General features: G+C 38.5%; 1 protein-coding gene across 3 annotated transcripts in view; it reads left to right on the top strand.

The window, feature by feature from the left end:
• The window catches only part of LOC131065063 (nuclear pore complex protein NUP85), a 169,476-nt gene that overhangs the window by 25,669 nt on the left and 124,312 nt on the right, over positions 1-19,495 (top strand). For all 3 annotated transcript variants that reach the window (XM_057999480.2, XM_057999472.2, XM_057999467.2), the window contains 2 exons: positions 9,878-9,997; positions 10,098-10,298. In XM_057999480.2, coding sequence (XP_057855463.2) covers positions 9,878-9,997; positions 10,098-10,298 — 321 coding nt within the window. The remainder of the gene's footprint in view (positions 1-9,877; positions 9,998-10,097; positions 10,299-19,495) is intronic.

Below are 19,495 nucleotides of genomic sequence, written 5' to 3'. Positions count from 1 at the left end.
TTCTCTTCTAGTTATGATTTGCCTTGGCCGTGATTAGCCAACCCCTCCCAAGGAGAGCATCGTAGGCCTTTTTCTCCAGTGGGATGACCTCGAAGTCAAGGAAAAAATGTTGGGTGCTGACAACAACCTTTTGTGCCAGGAGTGTTCCCAAGGGCTTGATACCATGCTGCTGGTCGACACCGACAAGGTGGAATGTTGGTGGCCAGAGAGTTGGTTTGCCCATACCCCTCCATGTCTCCTTCGACAACACGTTCTCTCCGGAGCCGCCATTGACGATGGTGTTTGTCGATTTCCGTCCCATTATCTCCATTTCTACTACGGCCGACTTTCGATCGATACTTACGGTGAGCAACATGGGGTTTGTGGTGGACGTGCCAGGTAGTTCTTTGCCGTCACGAGGTCCGTGTTAGATGGCTTTGTTGCCATTTGACTATGTTCCTGGTTGATGGTGTTATCATCGACTACATTGTAAGAGCTATTTTCTATTGTGGCATTGTCTACAGAAGGTCAGATACCTGCACGGGTACGGTAGCTTTCAACATCTGTTTGATTATAGTTTTTTCGGACTTTGACCGAAGTGGGGTGCTGGTGGCGTTATATGAGGCCCTCCGTTCTTCCGCCATCGCCTATTCAACATCAGCTTTTGCTTCACGGAGTCTTTCCTTCTCTGTACGGGGATCGGGATACACTTACATTTACAACATTAAATCATAGGTCGCCCCTTTGCATTGTATTGGATTTTACTCCTCCACGTGTTGTTATTGGACTGATTGTTCCCTCACCGATTATTGTGGTATCCACCTGGTGAAGCATCGGAGTTTGCTGGTGGTTTAGGTGGTGTAGTTGGTAGTGTAGCTTGGTCCCCTTGTGCAAAGAGCACTTGTGTGCGCCGCATTCTTAGATTGTACGGACATTCCTTAGTGGAATGTCCCAGCACCTGTCAGATGTAACAAAAAGATTTTCTTGAGCATGTTCCCTTCGTATGGCCTACTACCTTCCAGTCAATGCACCAGAGTTCTTTACCCTCTTTCCCATTCTCCTTGTCAGCCTTCAATTCCTTCATCATTTGCATTATGTCCTTTTGGAGGGCTTGTACGGTTTTGGACTCTCCATCGCTACTTCCATCTGTACTATCATCATCACTTGCCCTCCTCTTCCCTTTTGATGTTTTATTCTCGCTCTCAATATCCATCGCTCTGTTATAAGCTTCATCATATGATGGTGGAGGAACCACCTTCATCTTCCTTCTGAGGGACGATACGAGTCCTTCCACGAACCATCGTTTCTTCAACCCATCAGCTGGTTGGTTTTCCATCTTGTTTAATAATTCCTTTAGCCGACGATTGTAAGCCCACACACTTTCACTTTTGCCTTGCTTGGTATTGTTGATTTCAGCCACAATCTCGTTGTCATCCCTTAGGAGTTTGAATTCCTCCTGGAAGGCCTTCTTCAGATCATTCCATCTTGTTTTGTGCTGGGCATCGAGATTTGTATACCAATCAATTGCAATCCCTCGAAGGGTCATTGAAAACGCCTTAAACTAGTAATTTTGGTTGTCTTGGTCATTTGCCTCCAAATGGTTATACATGCTTTGATGTGCCGTATGGGGTCCTCCGACCTGTCTCCCATGAATCTTGGAAGCTTTTGTCTCTTCAGGGTATTTTGATTGTGTGCCATTGTTCTCATTTGGAAGGTACCGTGTGCTTGGAAGGTATTGTGTACAGCCTGGAAGGTACTGTGTGCGTTCGACTAGATTGGATTGTTTTGCTCTACGTGTTCCAGTATCGCACCCTCGGCCACACGCGAGCTCTTTACGCGTCCACCTTTTGCGTCTTCTGCACCTTGGTCACTCTCATTTCTATATTCTCTCCTTCCTAGAGTCTTCTTCTCCAACCCTCCTATTTTTGGGGCTTCCCCAGAGACAAATTCCCAATTCTATACAGGTTGGTTTCAAAATTTTCAGCAACCTCACCCTCAAGGTCTTGTACTATCTCTTTGTCACGTTCGGAGTGTTGTGACGGGCTATTTTAAGACTCGATTTCGTACTCTTCACTCGACGCCGAGTGTGTGGCCTGGTCGGCGAGATCCTCCTCTACTACGTCTGGAAGTGGTAGGTCCCTTGCAACCTTTACCAACTGGTTCCACGTATACTGTTTCTGCCTCTCCCGACTATGGCTCCGACTCACACTTTGACTCTTACACCACCTTTCTGGACTTGCTGAGCCTTCAACAATCTCCCTTAGCCACTGTCTCTGTTCACTTTGTTCTCTGATATGTAAGGATCTCCGTACCGATCCTTCCCCTACCTCTCGGGTGGTACTAGAATGCCGTCGGCCAAATTTGGCCATAGGGGCATTAATTGCCAGGGGTACGACGTTTGCTCGTATCCCTCTCTTCCTCTTCCCTACGGTTACGTTCTTCATGACGACATTCACGATCAGTTTCCTCCCTTCTGTCTTGGAGTTCAATTAGGTTCCGTGCCAACATTCTTGAAAGACTCCCGAGAAGATCAAATACGGTCGGGTTGACTGTGAGTTCGCCACGTACCGTGCCTTCAGGGACCGCTCTTTCCCGAGCTTCCCTCTGCACGTACTGGGTGATCTAAACCTCCCACAGGTCCACCAAACTCTCCATCAATTGATCCTCTTTCGCTTCCGCCTGGGTGACCTCTTCATGTGTATCACTTTCAATAACTATTAACTGCTGCTCGAATGGTCGGCCCATTAGTGTTTACCGCCTGCTGCCATATTGATCTCCGAAATTTGTATCGGCAATGGCACCAAAATGTTTGCTTCCTATGGTGCCAGTTTGAATTACAAAGCAACAGAGTGGAAATACCCAGATAACATTTATAAGTAATCTGCAGAACATACGGAATTCACATAGGCCAGGATGATATATCTTTTATTTCATCAGCAAAATGGATGTACAACCAATACTATTGCTGGGATTCCTTACAACAATATATATACTACTTGGTGGTTGGTGGAGATCCCAATCGCCGCAACTGCCAACTACCCCTACGAGAACCCCATTTGGCCAGTTCATTACATGACAAAGTATTATTTTAACGATAACAAAAAGTATTATTCTATTTCATGCCTAACAATCTTCACTGTAATTCTTTGAGCAATCCAACAACATCTAGATATTGGTGACTCAAGGTGAAAGTATGATCTCAAGGCTCTAATCTATAGAGATTTGTGAAAGGGAAAACCATTGTGGAATCCCAAAACAAGTAAAAACCACCTGGAAAACTCATGCCTCCCTTAGTGGACAGCCCATAAAAATAGTAAATTGTAATTAAACATCACATGGCCTTCACATGGGTGCCTAACCCATAACCAATGAAAATTAGTTAATTCCAGGTGCTCCATTACTCTTTGATGGCTTAGATGGGTCAAACCCAAAACATGCAAACTTGGGTGCCCAACTCTAGGTAGCATGCAAAGGACATGTCAACATGCAAGTTTGGGTGCTCCCTACCTAGAAAGTGGACGTCTAGATGGAATATTCGCTCAATATGCTTTGTAATTGTCACTGAAAGTGTGTCCATCTTTATGAATGCAATGACAATTTGTCATAGGATAAGAAATATTAAATATTTAAGCCTCTCATGTCCTCTAGGCATCCAACCCATTCCAAGGAACATGGAGACAAATGAAAATGACTTAGGATTGCAAGGTTAATGTCACCTAATCCTAACAATTTTATACTTAACTCTTAGGATTGGGGGCTTGTTGGTGTGTTTTTTATGCACATGCAACTTAGAATAAAATACTCAGAGATATCCTATTCTCTCTTGATCAAAATCTTCTATCTGCTAAACAAATGGATCGTGTGATCACAAAGACGACTTCAAGGTTCCAGATTCATGCGGATAGTCTCAGTTGGTTCGTTGTGATATGTTGGTAATCTCAAGAGGGACTTACACAATTGTTCAAGGAGTGAATCAATCAAAGGATTCTGTTGATTGCTGACACTTGTAACTTTCTCTTTTTTGAAATAATTTTGCAATAAGTTCCTGTTCAATGCTACTTCTATTTAGACTTGATAAAAAGGGCAAAAGGAAGGGTTTAGGAAGATAATTCTAACCCTAAGCTAATCCTATGAACTCGGGAGACAAAAATTGCAAAAGTGAAATTCAAAACCAATTCTTGTTTCGCCAAATTCAACAACTACACAAGAACGGTGATATCTTCTAAGGAATTCAAAAGATTTTCATATCACGGATATTCACCAACATTTTGAACAATGAATATCGCAATAGACGTTAAGTTTTCGTTTACTGGTTCAAGCTAACTTTTCACAATAATTGAAAATCATTCAATTATCAAAAGTATGAACACATCCATTCCACATCAAGCAATTCTATCAAATCCTTCATTCAATCTATCAACTTGAAAATGAAATCTATTCTATTGAGAGCCAAGAAACCATGCTAACTTGCAAAAGTAGACAAAATTCACCAACAATTGAATAATGAATAATGTCTAGGCACTTAAGAAGTATCACTATAACAATTTCTTAGAAATCTCTCCCTTTACAAATGAGAGGAGGAGGCTTTATATAAGCACCCCATTACAAAGCATCAACCTAGATTGATCCAAGATCAACATCCAAGATTAAAACTCTAAATCCTAATTAGGGTTGGTTACAATAGTTATCCAAAGTGGGCCAATGAGAAAAACACAAACATCAAATCCAACTTTCTTCTAGAAGTGGGTGTCGCTTATCCTTTTCTTTGGCAGCAAATTCAATGAACCTGGTCACTATGGGGCCGAGCTCTTCCATTGGGACACTTGGCAAAGTATCCACCCCATGTTCACATGTTCACATGTGGCAAAAGTGGTTGTCCAATCTGTTTCCAGTTTTCGAAAACCATCCTCAATGGATGGAAATGAGGATGCCTTGTTAAAATGCTGCTTTTGGATTGGATTTGTAAAATTGAAGAAGTTGCTCTGAACTTTGGCTTTCTATGTCCATGTCCTTGTCTTAGATTGCTTGGATTGTTTCTTCTTTTCTTCTTCTTTCCTTGAAGTCTCTGAGGTCCACATGGCCAAGACTGGTATCCCCAACTCTCTTCCATTTCGTCACAATCTTGGACTCCAACTTTGAACTTCGTGTGTGTCTTTCTAGAAATCCCTTCTTTAGTTGACATCTACCACCTGAAAATCAATGAAATTTTCCAAGTTAAAAACAATAAGGGGGTTTGATGTTGATTTCCAGCCTAGAGTGCAAAGTTGGAAGGAATTTTCAAAGGATAAATCTTATCTAATTTGTGAAATTCCAGGAATTAGACAGTAAAATTTTGGAAATTGAAGCATTTTCCCCTAAAAGCATATAAAAGCAAGATGATTTTGAATAAAACTTGAAGAATTTGAAGTGAAATTTGTCTTGGAATTCCAGAAAATTAGAAACTCCAATTGAAAGTCTGAAAGAAATTTGGAATTTTGAATGAAAATCTGCCTTCAACCCTTAGTAAACCTGGGAATCTTGATGAAATCCTTCAAATTGCTTAAGGATTCACTTTCAACTTTGTCTTCAAGTGTGGAAATTGATTTTGAAATTCTCTTGGAAGATGTCTTGGAAATTTGTACTATTAGACTTTTTCAACATTTAGCCAAATTCAATAGAGTCTTGAACCTTTTCAACACTTAGGCATCGCATATGCTTGAGCGGACTTGATGTTGGGTCAAAGAATTTTTCTTATTCCCAAGGCGGAATTAACATTTGGACAAGGAATTTTGACTATCCTCGGGCAAACTTGGCACTTGATTTCCACTTTTCTTTCAATCCACCAACACTTGGGTGAATTTTCCTTCATCTTTCTTGAACGGATTTGCTTCTTGCTTGAGGAATTTCCTTGACACTTAGCCAAAATTTCAAATTTTAGAATTTCATGTTGATTTCAACCTTTTTGCTTTAATTTTTAACTTGTTTTAATCCACCTATACTTAGCCAAATTTCTCCTTCTCTTCATCTTGGGTGGACTTTGCACTTGGATAGGATTTTTTCATGCCAAAACACTTAGCTAAATCTTCTCTTCGTCACCTTGGACAGACTTGATGTTGACTTGGAAACTTCACCCTTCCCTAGGTGGACTTCATCCTTGATTGGAATTCTAATGCTTGCAAGGGTGGACTTCACATGTGGTTGGGAATTTCGCCACAAGGCTTGGGCGGACTTCATAGCTGATCAAGAAGTTTCCCCCTTGTTTAGGCGATCATCATAGCTAGTCAAGGAATCTTCTTCATTTGCAAGGCTGATTGAACACTTGACCAAGGAGATTTCTTGGTTTACAAGGCTGACTTAGCATTTTGATAGGAAAATTTCCATGATAACTTCACCTCGACTTACCACTTTCTTGCAATCTACCAACACTTAAGCCATATTTTCTTTCATCCTCCATGGGCGGACTTCACCTTGCTTTGGAAATTTTCCATCTTGGAGGGCGGAGTTCATGTTCCATTAGGAATTTTCCTCCCCAAGCATGGCGGACTTTGCTTGCTCCCAAGGAATCTACCCTATGTCTTGGGCTGACTTGGTCTTGGAGCAAGGAATTTTTGATGATGTTGGAGTGAACTTCATGTTGATGAGGAACTTTTTCATGTCCCATGGCGGACTTCATGTGTTAATGAGGAACTTTTTCATGTCCCAAGGCGGACTTCATGTTGCTTTGGAAATTTCACCATAGGGAGGGCAGATTTGGTACGCCGTACGAGGATAGGAATTTTCCTAGTCTCCAAGGCGGACTTCATCATGAAACAAGAAATTCTTCCATGGATAGGCATTCTTCATGATTTGAACAAGGGATTTTTCATTTTCTTGATCCAAGTTCCAGACTTAGTCAAGTTTTAATTAGCTCTTGGAAATTATCCTCTGGATTCGAAAGTGATTCCACACCTGGTTTATTTTGGATGAATTCTCCTGACTTGACATTTCTTTTGACCCAATGACCACCTATGATCCCAAAAAAGAAAAAAAGCAACTTTCTATTTTTAGAAAAAACAACTTTTTATTTTTAGAAAAAATCAGATCGAAAAAGAAGGTTCCTGGATTGGCCCCAAAATGTCGATAACAAAACTTTCTAAATTTAGAAAAAAGCAAAAAAGCAAAATTTCCTATAAAGAGGAATTTGTTAGAATTGACCCTAGGAAATTGCGTTTTTACTCCTTCGACCTGTTTGAGTGCATCCATAGCATCAAAACGTCCATTTGACCACTTTTCCTCATTGATTTTGGTGACGACTCCAAATTTTGAAAAACTTGACTCATTTGCAGAGGTGAGAAATCAAAGACAAAACCCTAAGACGCCAAAACACTACCCTAAAAAGCAAAAACAAGGGGGTCCCCATTTGCAATGGGGCGACGTGTGAAAACGTCACAACAAGGCTTCACAATTTGACGTTTTCCCTTTATGATTATGCTTATTTATTGCTTAGTTACATCTTAGTGTCCTTTTGACTTACTTACATGTAATTATCCCTTTATCATAGTTCTTAGTGTACTTTATCATGCCCTTTTAACTTATTGTTATTTGTAGATATTAATAAAATCTCCTTTTTTCTCCTCTGCTTTTCATATGCATTACGTCCAAAGCATTCTTTGCAGCCAAGAGATACAATTTTGAGTATGCAAACTAGAAAAAAGATGTATAGCTGTAGAAGTAAACAATAGAACATGGTGATGGATTGGATTGGGTTTCGCCATACATACAATTCAAAGGTTGTCAAGAGGGGTATGATTGGAATCATACCCCTTGTTGAAAGCTGATCAAAATGGCTTTGTACATTAACTTTTTTAATTACACCATCAATATTAACCTGGTATACTTTGAATATAAACATATCATAACCATAATATGCAAAATTTACCATGTGCCCAAATTCTGCCTACAGTATCCTCAGAAGGTTTGCTGGGATCATGAATGAAGTAAATAATTCATCTAATGATGTAGGAGTATGCATCCGGTCAGGAGTTACTGATGCTGATGTTGCAACAATGGTCAACTCAGTGCTTGGATTCAGCTCTTCCTGAAGGTGTTTGGCCTCTTCCTGGTACCGATGCTTAAGTTGGGATTTTTCTATCCCAATTAATTCCTTATGGACATAGCTCGGCCTTTGATCCTGCCAAGGTTTTGGATTTATTTGGGACTTCTCCTATCACTTGATCCAGACCTTGCATGTGGGACGTGACAAACTGATCGGAAACTCTCTTAGGATATCAAAAACATATCCTGCAAAACCATTGAATGACTAGGACCAAAGGGTTGCTTAAATTTTCAAGTCCCAATTGCAGTTTGGTTTTGTATGTTTTAAGTCTCATTGTTACCTAGATTAATGCCTAGGATATTTTCATCTGATGCTAGTTTTTGTCAGTGATGTCAATCTGCAAGTAGTGGCTTTTACTTACAATGTTTTGACCTGTCTGCATGTTGTAAGAGCTTGGTAATAAAACTGCTTATTTAAGAATTTTCTGTGTGGATTAGGCAACTGATGTATCATCTTTAATCAATACTCAGTTAAATTCTTTAGATCGTTTCTCACATATCTTAGCTGTAGGTTCAACAAAATCAACCATAACTTGCAGTTTTTGATCTCCTTTGGTTGCTGGATGTTAATCAATTGCTGCATCTTGAGATCTGATTGCATATTTTTGGCTTTATATATCTTTTTTAATAACACACCATCAAATTGGGATATCCAAGTCAATTTCTTGATCATATTATTTTTCTTGAATGTCCGTATCTTGATGGTCATAAACAGCATTAGCTGGTACGGTTGTGTTCGCTTCTTTTATAACTTATATGGTGGCAGTATCGTGCATATTCAGAATTTACAAATAATCATGTCTTCCTACCTCCTTTGCATTGTCTTGATGACTTTTGCCTTTCTACTTGCTGGAAGTCAAAATGGTTGTAAATACATATTGATATAAAATTGGATCTACATTCAAACTCTGATTTTGGGTTTACCAATGATTAAATGCATGTCTAAAATGTTCATTTTGAGCTGAATTCGATACACCCACTGCTATATAATAACATAAGCTATAAGCAATAGAATGTTATGATTGATTTGATATAGAGCTTGAGAAGTTGTACAGTGCATGGGTTGTTGCCAAGAGTGCATTGGACTCAAATCATGTTTCACCTCATCAAAACAGCTCCATATATTAGCTTTAAGCATTACATCTTCCACATGGGTATTATATGCTTTTTTACAAAGAATATTGTAAGGTTTATACTTCCAAACATGCAAAATGGACCAAGTTGCCAAATGTTTCTTACATTTGCTTTTGATTGTGTCCAAAATGATAGTATTGTCTTTGGTTGCCTTTTTAAACATTGCTTAAGGCACGAGCCTCTCATTTTATGTCTTAGATTTGTGTGCATAATGTGAGCTACAAGAAGAATGAAATCTTACAAATCTTACATAATCAGTATGCATTAGCATCTAAAAAAGAAAACATTTATTGAATGTATATATGACATACCATAACTTCTGTAAAAGAAAAATGCTGTCAGTTGTAGACTGTATGGACAAGGATAATGTTAAGAATGATATTGGTAAATCTCCAGCAGCTAACTTGTACTAAGTTGGATGCTATTAGATTGATGAATGTCTATAGTGGAGAGACACATTGACACATTGAATTTCTTCTTCATGTACCTTTATTTTTCAGGTTACTGCCCAAAGGAATTAACTTTTTGTGCTCTTTTTAAATTATTGTCATTACGAGACAATGTTGGAAACGATATAAACCATTCATTGTATATGTTTTTATGAACTTAGAAGCCAAGAATGAAACACATGTTTAGATTTCAAATCTGCTGCACATTGGACTCCTGATGATTACAGTTATAATCTATACAGACGGAAAATGGATTGGTGGAGGCAGTTGCTGTGCTTATATTAAAAATGCCACGTATGCGCCCAAGTTTGCCTGCTTCTGGATTGGGCCAGTGCTTTAATTTGAAGCCTGATTTTGTGAAGGTGATTGATTTTAGTTGGAACTGGTTTAGCTCATATTTGCTGTTGCATAGATTACATGCAATGCAGATGGTTACAATTAAATCCAATTTGACTTCTGCAGGCTTGGGACAAGTGGCGAGGCCAAGTAGCAATATTGGATTGTAGTGCATTCTGGAATGAATGCGGTCACCATGAGACAATGCGTGGACTGAAAAGGTTGATACGGATAATGTTGGGTGACATTGATACTCTTGCTTCTGTTACTTGTCACTGGATGGAACTATTGATATCTCACTTTCTCTACATCAGACCATTTGCAATGGTGAGATGCATTCCTTTGCTATTCTGGTCATACTACCAATATTCTATATATCAAGAGGAAAACTGTTAATCTTTAGTCATTTGTATTTTCTGTGTAAGTTTTTATTTTTGTTGAAGTTCAATTCATTGTTTCCTGGTTTGGCATTTTGGAAAAAAGAATTACATGCTTCTATTACTGTTTGATTGATAATTCAGAAAATCTAAGCAGATAGGGCAATTCTGCAAAATAAAAAATGCCTGTGAAAGTTTACAATACTTAACACATATACATGATTGGGTTGTCCCTGGGTTCATCCAACGTTGGTTAGAATTGTGAATCAAGGTTGATGGCATTACATGCTCCAAATATGTCATTGGGGAAAGAGACTAGAGGGTGAAAAGTGCACTGTGGTGGATTATATTCACCATTCTTCCCTGTTGGGTGTTACAATTCAAAATTTAGCACATAAGATCAAGTTCAAATGAAATCTTAATTTGAGGTTTTTAAGTGTAGGTGGTTTTGGTAGTTTGGGGAATTGATGGTTCTGAAAGGATTTTTTAACCCTGGTTGTAATCATAAACAATTCTATAGACCTCATCTAATAAAATGTGTACTTTTCTGTACAAATCTATTAGTATTTACCAGAGCTACATCAAGGTCTGTCCCAACAGGTAATAGAACCATGGGGAAATGGACTGTTGTTAGAGTTTACCCAAAGCCATTTACTTTTGATGACCATCCAACCAATTTATGTTATTTACCTGTAGACTTTACTTTGTGGTGGTGCTATTTTTCTTAATGGCAAAGAGCATACTGGTAAGGATTTGAAATTTGATTTAATTTTCTTTGTAGATTCTACAGATCATAGTACAAATATAGAAGATTTTCTTAGGCAGGTATGAGACAATTGTATCGAGAAGGATTCTTGTGGAAGGAGGAGGCAAATTTTGTATTTGTGATAATAGATCAAGATGTAATTTTGCCCCTTTTTAATTATCCAGGGATGCACAACTTGATAGTGTGGCAAGCTTTTCTTGAGGGTTGGTTTTTACCTTGAACAATATTTTATCTAGCAATCATGCGGTGCTTGTATACTTTTTTTGATCTAGTGTGAGTTTGGGTAGCTATTAGTATAAGCAAAGAAGATTTTAGGCAGGTACAATTTTATTGACAAGGGTTCCTATGGAAGGAGGCACAATTTGTCTTGTGCAATTATGTAATTTTACCCTTTTTTAATTATCTATGCATGCACAACTTGACGGTGTGGCAAGCTTTTTTTGAGATTGGCTTTTACCTTGAATGATATTTTATCTTGCAATCACATGGTGCTAGTATACATTTTAAAATATAATGCAAGTTCTGATCCAGTGTGTTTTCGGAGGATCTTTCTTGAGAATAATTTTCCCTATTTTCTGACAAATCTGGATGGTTGCTGTGGATATAAAATCTATGTTGCTGAATCGGAATCCAAATCGATTACGTTTGGGTATGTTTGTACAAAATAAAAATATAAAAATCATAAATATATATTAAAAATTAAATATATTAATTTTAAATTTAATTTTTTTTTTCTTGGTTGGTAATATTTTGTATTTTATTGCATCATAATATAATAAGGATTACATAAAATATTAATCCAGGTTTTCCAGCCTACAAAACGACCCTTCTTTGAACATTGCCCTTACAATCTTCATCACTGTAAAACCCACAGCTCCTAAGCAAAATAAGGTCCATGCTTAAAAACCAGACCCTTCCTACTTTGTTAAGCCTAATTAGCTTCTTAAAGCTAGGGAAAACATCAAACCCTTGCCTCCGGCAGTTAAACCTACCTAGTTAAGACATCATCTTGCAAAAAGAAATAACCCAGCTGATAACCACACTTTTAACTACAAACTGTAAACACAACTATAACTAAAAGACTTTCAAAATATCTATACACTATAAAGTTTCTCTACAGTCTAAACAAAACGAGCACCGTCTGTGAAGCTTGCACCAGTCACGCACCTTCTCCTGACCCTAGAATGCCTGCCTCTGGAAATATCCTTCGACCATGCTTGTGTCAACTCATTCTCTTCCCTCTCATGACGTAGAATTATCCTCTTGAGTCTGTCCCATGCCTGCACCCTATCCAACACATATGCCTCCTTATCCACCTTCCCAAACCACTTGACAAAGGAACTATGCCAAATTCATCAGCATCCTTTACATCCGCAAAGCCTTCTGAGTAATCCAGCCCTACTCCAGGCATGACCCACTCCAAAATGGAGTCCAAACCATCTAGCAACTCATCGTCAAAAATGGAGGTGACAACCCATTTAACCATCTCTATGTCTTCTCCAATTTCCAGTCCCCAAGCGATGATCATGGATATTATATCCAAGTTCACTTTCCACTGCATTGAATTCTCCATAAAATAAGGCCCCACGACCTCCATTGCCGCGTTAACAGCCTCAGCTTCCTTGAATCGTAACAGGCCTGACATTCTTTCTTTATTGATAGGTCCCTTGAAACCCTTCTGGTGTTTTCTTGTGTTCACTGTAAAATTCGCTTCCATGTTTTTATTTCTTAAAAACAACCAACACACAGCTAGTTAACCTCCACACTAATCAGTTTTTACACATGAATGTCTCCACAACACTCTTTACTTTGTGAACCATGCGGACTTCACCTCTTAAATGCCATCCACAAATTTCAATTACTAATCTGACATGCCACCCTGTAAATCATGCCATCGCACTTCCCATCGTCCTTGAAGATTTCACTTCAAAAGCCACCCATCTTAACATGCTCACCAAACCTTTTGAAAGATTTGGAATGAGGTGTCCGAGAAAAAACTATGCATTCACCATCATTAAAAGGATGGGACACCTCTAAACGCAGCGAATGCCAACTTTCAAATCCAATCGAAAACAGATCGTCCTTCCAACCCATATGGGAAACATCATAGCCTTTTTTCACAAAAGAGGGGGCCGCACGTTTTACACTGCAAGATGACATCATTTGCTTAACGTCACATACCCACCAACTGATAATTGATCATTGCACAATCACATCATCCAATATAAAATTCCCTTGGAAATCTTCCACTCTTAATTCGCCTTCCAGCTCAAAGGATAGAGCCCATTTAGAAAGTCTATCAGCAGTTTGGTTACCATCTCTTCGAATGTGACTTATTTTGAAATTGTCAAAATTTTTTAAATCGTCAGTTATCAGAGCAATAAATCCTTGTAGATGCCAAGCTTTGATTTCCCCATTCATGATGGCCTGAATTATGATCAAGGGGTCCCCTTCCAAATGAAGATTTCAGACACCTTGGTTTCTGGCCAATCTAATTGCTAGTAGTGCCGCTTGCACTTCAGCCTCATTATTCGTGCATCTCCTTATTCTTTTTGCTCCATACTTAATTAAGTCTCCAAAATTATTCCTAATAACAAAACCTGCAACTGCCACATTTCTACACGCTTGTGCAACCCCATCAAAATTCACTTTGAACCAACCCTTGTCAGGAGGGGTCCAACACACATCCAAGACCTTATTTTTACTCCTGTTATTATCCCATGAGCCATGCCTGATTTTGATACCCGACCAAGCTCTCTGTATTTTACTGTCCATTGAGGTGAAGGGAGATGTTAATGTTATAGATTGGGAGGCTGCTGCACCAACAACCTCTTCGATAGCCCTATTAATTCTGTTCAGTAATCTTCTAACATCCTCAACCTTATCCTGAAAAATTCTGCAGTTACGCTCTTTCCAAATCTCCCAAATGACTAAAGAGGGGCTAATATACCACACACTTGAAAGAGTCGACTTGCTTGGCTGCCTTGGCCAACTTTCAAAGACCTCTTTGAGGGTGGATTGAAGAGGACCCTGCCAATTTAGTTTCTCTTGAAGATCTGCCCAACACCTCGTTGCTACCTCACACCTCAATAATAAATGATCTAGTGACTCCTCCGACTTACTACACATTACACATTTGGAAGGGCCCATAAAACCAAGCTGTTTCCTTCTCTCCCTTGTTAGAATTCTGCCTTTAACCGCTAACCATGCAAAGGCACCCGCTTTCGGAAGGCACTCTTTACTCCAAAATAAATCCCAGAACCTTGAGGGAATCTCCTCCTTGCCTTCCAAAAATTGATAACCTAGTTTGACTGAGTAGTTTCCATCCCAAGCTCCACACCAAATCACCCTGTCTTCTGATCCTGTAAGGAAAATCTTCCTCTGCTCCAGCACATTCATTATAAATTAAAAATATATTGTATATATACATTAAAAATTAAATATATTAATTATATATTGAAAATTAAATACATACATTGTAAATAAAAAATAAATATATTTATATTTAATAATGTATTAATATACAAGTTTTTAATTTACAATTTACAATTTTTAATATTATTTTAAATTTATAACTTTATTATATACTATTAATATATAGTTTGATAAGTATTTAATAGTTGAAAATTTAAAGTTATCTTATAATATTAATTATTCAATCATTCTTCTAGCATTTGTTCTTGTCCAAACATGGGCACATATATTCTCTTGTACTGTTGATTCCCGTCTAGGCAAGGACGCCTCTATTCTCTGGCATCATTGATTCTCGTCCTAGCAGTGGCACAACTATTCTATGGCTCGTTTTCTATCCAATTTAGGCAAGGGCCGTTGAAGGAAGCGACTATTTTTTAGTATGCAGTGGTGTTTTAGAGTACCTCGCTATTCCAAAATGCCACGAGTCATCTGAAACAAAATGAGATTCAATTCGTAATGTAGAACAACTCTATGTTTAGGGCTTTTGATTTTCGAGAGTGAAAAATATTGTTTGGGGTTTTTCAGAGGTTTGAAACTTAGGAAAATTTAGGGACAAATTTTTTAAACCTGGATGGATTCTGCATCGTTTCCATGTAGATTCTAATTTTGTAACATTTCTTACTTAGAATCGGCTTGATTTTCCAGTGATTCGGTAACGTAGTGTAAAATCATAAAAGGTTTGATTTTGTGTGTGTATTGTGATGTTGGGTGAAGGGTAGTTTTGGAAGTGTGCTCCTCTTTTGGTGAACATTGTTATTGACAAAGGCTCTGCCTTTTAATTTTTTTACATTTCATTTGGAAATTTGTTTCCAAAAGTACCTTTATAACTTTGTTTGACCTAGTGTTACAATACTTGGACTCGCCTTGGACTCGACAAGCTGATTTTTGACATGGACTCAGACTCGACGACCATACTTAGCACACAATTGGCAAATTGAAAAACCCAAGAAATCTAGAGATTTTTAAATATTTTAACTTGTTTCATGCCTTTTTTAATGAATAAATCTTAAAGGCACAATAACCTCATCAAATAGAAGCTACTTTGATCACATACACAAGTATGCATTGATCACATAAGTATGAATGCAAATTTTAGCTGAAGGAAATAACCAAAGTTCCCAGACTTGGACTCGGCTCTGACTCGGCAAGGCTGATTCGACTCGTGACTCGGCTCGGACTCGGCAATGACTCGGCAAAATAAGAAAACCCTTGAAATTTAGAGATTTTTAACAATTTAAAACTTGTTTCATACACCCATTATTGAATTAAGCTTAAAGACACTATAACATCATCAAATAGAAGCTAATTTGATCACATACATAAACATACATCCATCACATGCGTAGAAATGTAAATTGTAGCTGAAGGAATTAGAAAACATAGATATATAGAGTTATAAATGTTGTCCAATGTATATAAAATCCATGACTTCAAATGTTCCCAAACATATATGTAACTGTAAAGTGTAAACAAAAACAAGTCTATGGCTCAGGCTCTGGCTCAACCTCGTCTATCTGCCTCCTAGAAAGGCGTCTAAGGTAGGTCCTGGATGACTGAGTAGCCATAGGTGTTGGGGACGAGGGGACGTGTTTCTGAGACGGGGGGACCAAGGGCCTAAGTTTGGGGACGGCAGGGGGACGGCGACGGGGGGGTGGCGGGGTGGTGGTGCTGCTATAGTTATACATATACATATAGTACTTGAAAAACTAGTTTTGAAAAGATGTATGACAGTATTACAGTATAAGAATTACATTTTCAAATGAGACTATAGGAAATTTGAAATACTAAATCTAAATACCAATTACCAAGATTTCTAAGTTGTGTTGTTATATGGAGCCTAATCAGAGTCAGAGGTTAGATTTTCCCTACTTCTATCGGCGCGGTTTCCCCCTATATTTTTCAACGGGGGTTTGGGGGCAGCGCCCCCAACTTGGGGTCAAGGGGCATCGCCCCTTGCGGGGTCAAGGGGCAGCACCCCTTGTGCGTTCCCTGTCGCGATACAGGGCGGGGTCGAGGGGCAGCGCCCTGCGAGGCCAAAAATACTTTTATTATTTTCTAAAGGCGTTGGGTGTTATAAGAAAGGGAAATAGCGAAAAAAGTCACTAAAAAATGTTATGTTTTTTTTTTTTTTTACTGCACTTTATTAAGTGACTTCAGCCGGGTCACAACCCTCGGACTCGGCGAGTCAGGGAATGACTCGCCTGACTCGGCAAGTCAGGCGAGTCACGCCCTCTGACCCGTCCGATCCCGGGTCAGGGTCACCGTGACCCGGCAGGGGTCACCCGGCCCGCTGACTCGCGTGACTCGCCGCGAGTCACGGAACTCTGAAAATAACACATTTAAATATTTAAATATTGTCAATTATATACAAATTTCATGGAATATGAAATCCATGGCATCAAAAGTTCCAAACAAATATCAAAACAAAAGCTAGAATGCTATGGCTCAGAGGATCTTGCCGCACTCAACTCTCCTACGTGGGCATCTAATATAGATCTTGGATGATGATTCAGCCATGATATTTGCTTGTGTCTCAGTGACACCCTCACCAATATTAAAGGTGTCTGTTTGTGCTCTATACTCCTTTGCCATAGCTATTGGCTTTGCCTTTCTATTCACTTGATCAATCCAAGCAAGGTCCTCATTAGTAAAGATAGGATCCTTGGCCTCAACAATTTAATTGTGGATCAACATCCTCTAGTGTGATGGGTTATAAGTCACTATCTAAAATCTGTCTGTGGTGAGGGCGAAGGTTGTAATGAACATAAACTAAATCATTCAAACTTTGCATTGATAGTCTATTGCACGTCTTGGAGTGTATGTGCTCAAACATACTCTAATTGCGCTCACAACTTGAAGCATTGTATTGTTGGCTCAATACTCAAACTGCACTCCTTTGAAGATTTGGTACCTTAGCACCAAATTTTTCCCACCATGTATTTGAGATGAGAAAAAGAAAAAAAATTCAATCTCATTGTCCAACTTTAAGATTCAATATATAATAATAATATAAAAAAGGAAAACTCTTAATTTTTAAACTTAAATTATGCCCTTAATAGATTTTTACTTGGCTGCAATGTCAATTGAGTTGCCTTACATTATATCTCGTGCAAAGAGATCTCTTTGTGCAAGTCTAAAGATCTCAATCTCCAGGACTATTTGTGCTCTAACACTAGAGTCAAGAATCATCCACTCTATGACTTTGTAGAGCCCATTCAGGAACTCCTCATCTGCCTTGAAATGATGGTGGAATTGGAATGCTGGATTGTGGAAATGATTAGCTACGTGTAAGGGTTAGTGAAGGTAGAGGTGCTATCGTCTATCAATGATTTTCCAAATTGGGTGATACTTATTCTTAACTCTTGCATAAATGGATCTAATGGCCTCCTTGGCCCTTTCCATGCCCTCATATATGAAGCTTTGTGAACTACAATTATTGTGAAATATTAACATAAGTAAGTATGAATAAAATAAGCAAAGAAAATAAAAATATGAATAAAAAAATAATGTAGAACTAGATTTACCTCTACAATCTCCATGGTCGGCACCCAAATGCCTTGCTCATCAAAAATCCAGTTGGTTGCAAATGGGTTATTCTAGGATGAGCCAACTCATTCCTTGTGAACTGCCTCATTAGGTTGAGGACCCACATGTGATCGTACATGAATTAACAAATATTTTTTTATATCTCCACACACACTTTGATCCATGCAATCTTGCCAAGATCCTCCAATATGAGGTCGAGGCAATGCGTAGCATAAGGAGTCCAAAATAATGATGGGTGCCTATCCATGAGTAGTGTACTTGCAACAAAATAATTTTCTGCATCATTTGTAACTACTTGCACCACATTCTTCTCACCACCTCAGCCATTACTCCCTCCAAAGCTTCACAAAGGAATCAAACATTTTTGGTGTTTTGGAAATTGATGAACATTGTGCCACTTGAGAAAGAAGCAAAATCAATGATTCAATAAACCATTAATAAAAAATATTAATCACTAAATCAATGCATTTCAAGAAGTAAAAATACCTGAGGAAGAAACATGAAAATTTAACATTGTTCTATTTCTTCTATCCGTCCAACCATCGGTCATGATGGTGCAATCCTTCTTCCTCCATATCTCTCGCAGCTTCTCTATTGTGGCATTCACATCAGCCACCTTTTGTGACAAAATGGGGTGCTTTATCTCGTTATCATTAGGGGCTTTGAACCCCACCTTGCAAATAGTAATAGCATCAATTATGTTTTGCCAATAAAGAGACCTAACACAAATAAATTAAATAAAATAAGTATTGTAAAATGGGGAGTTTTAATTTGAATTCGACATACCTCTAAATATAAAATTTCAAGAGATAAAGAATCAAGCTATATATTATTAAAACAAAACAAAAAAAACAAATTACCTAGCTGTGTGGAATGGAACGTTGCAATAGAACCAAAAGTCTCCAATTGCACTTTTAGCTGCATCATGTTTATCTTTGTTCCAACCCATGCTCTCAAGTGACGTTTGGGAACTCGGAATATTGTGTGGCAAAATATATTAATCTAACCTAGATGCACAAACTCTAGGCCCAATGCTAATGGTGCTAGTGCCACTAGCACTAGCACTAGAACTACCTGCACCGGAAGATGGAGGAAATGGAGTAATGGAAGAAGATTCTCTAGTTCCACCAATGACTGCCATCTCCTCTCTTTGCATCTTTTTTAGTGTTTTTTGCTGCTCAAAGGTTTCTAATTGAACTTGCACTTCATGTATAACCTTAGCAGGCACTTTAGGGCATAAATTAACATCTCGACATGGTATATGTGCAAGATGGTAGTCTATTTTGTTAATGCCTCCCCCAAGCAAAGTTGTTTTGCAATGAAAACAAGTTACCTCTCCATTCTTTTGCCTAGGGATACTA

Source organism: Cryptomeria japonica, chromosome 1 (genome assembly GCF_030272615.1).
Source record: "Cryptomeria japonica chromosome 1, Sugi_1.0, whole genome shotgun sequence".
Classification (NCBI taxonomy): domain Eukaryota; kingdom Viridiplantae; phylum Streptophyta; class Pinopsida; order Cupressales; family Cupressaceae; genus Cryptomeria; species Cryptomeria japonica.
This window is presented reverse-complemented; position numbering and strand designations above follow the sequence as displayed.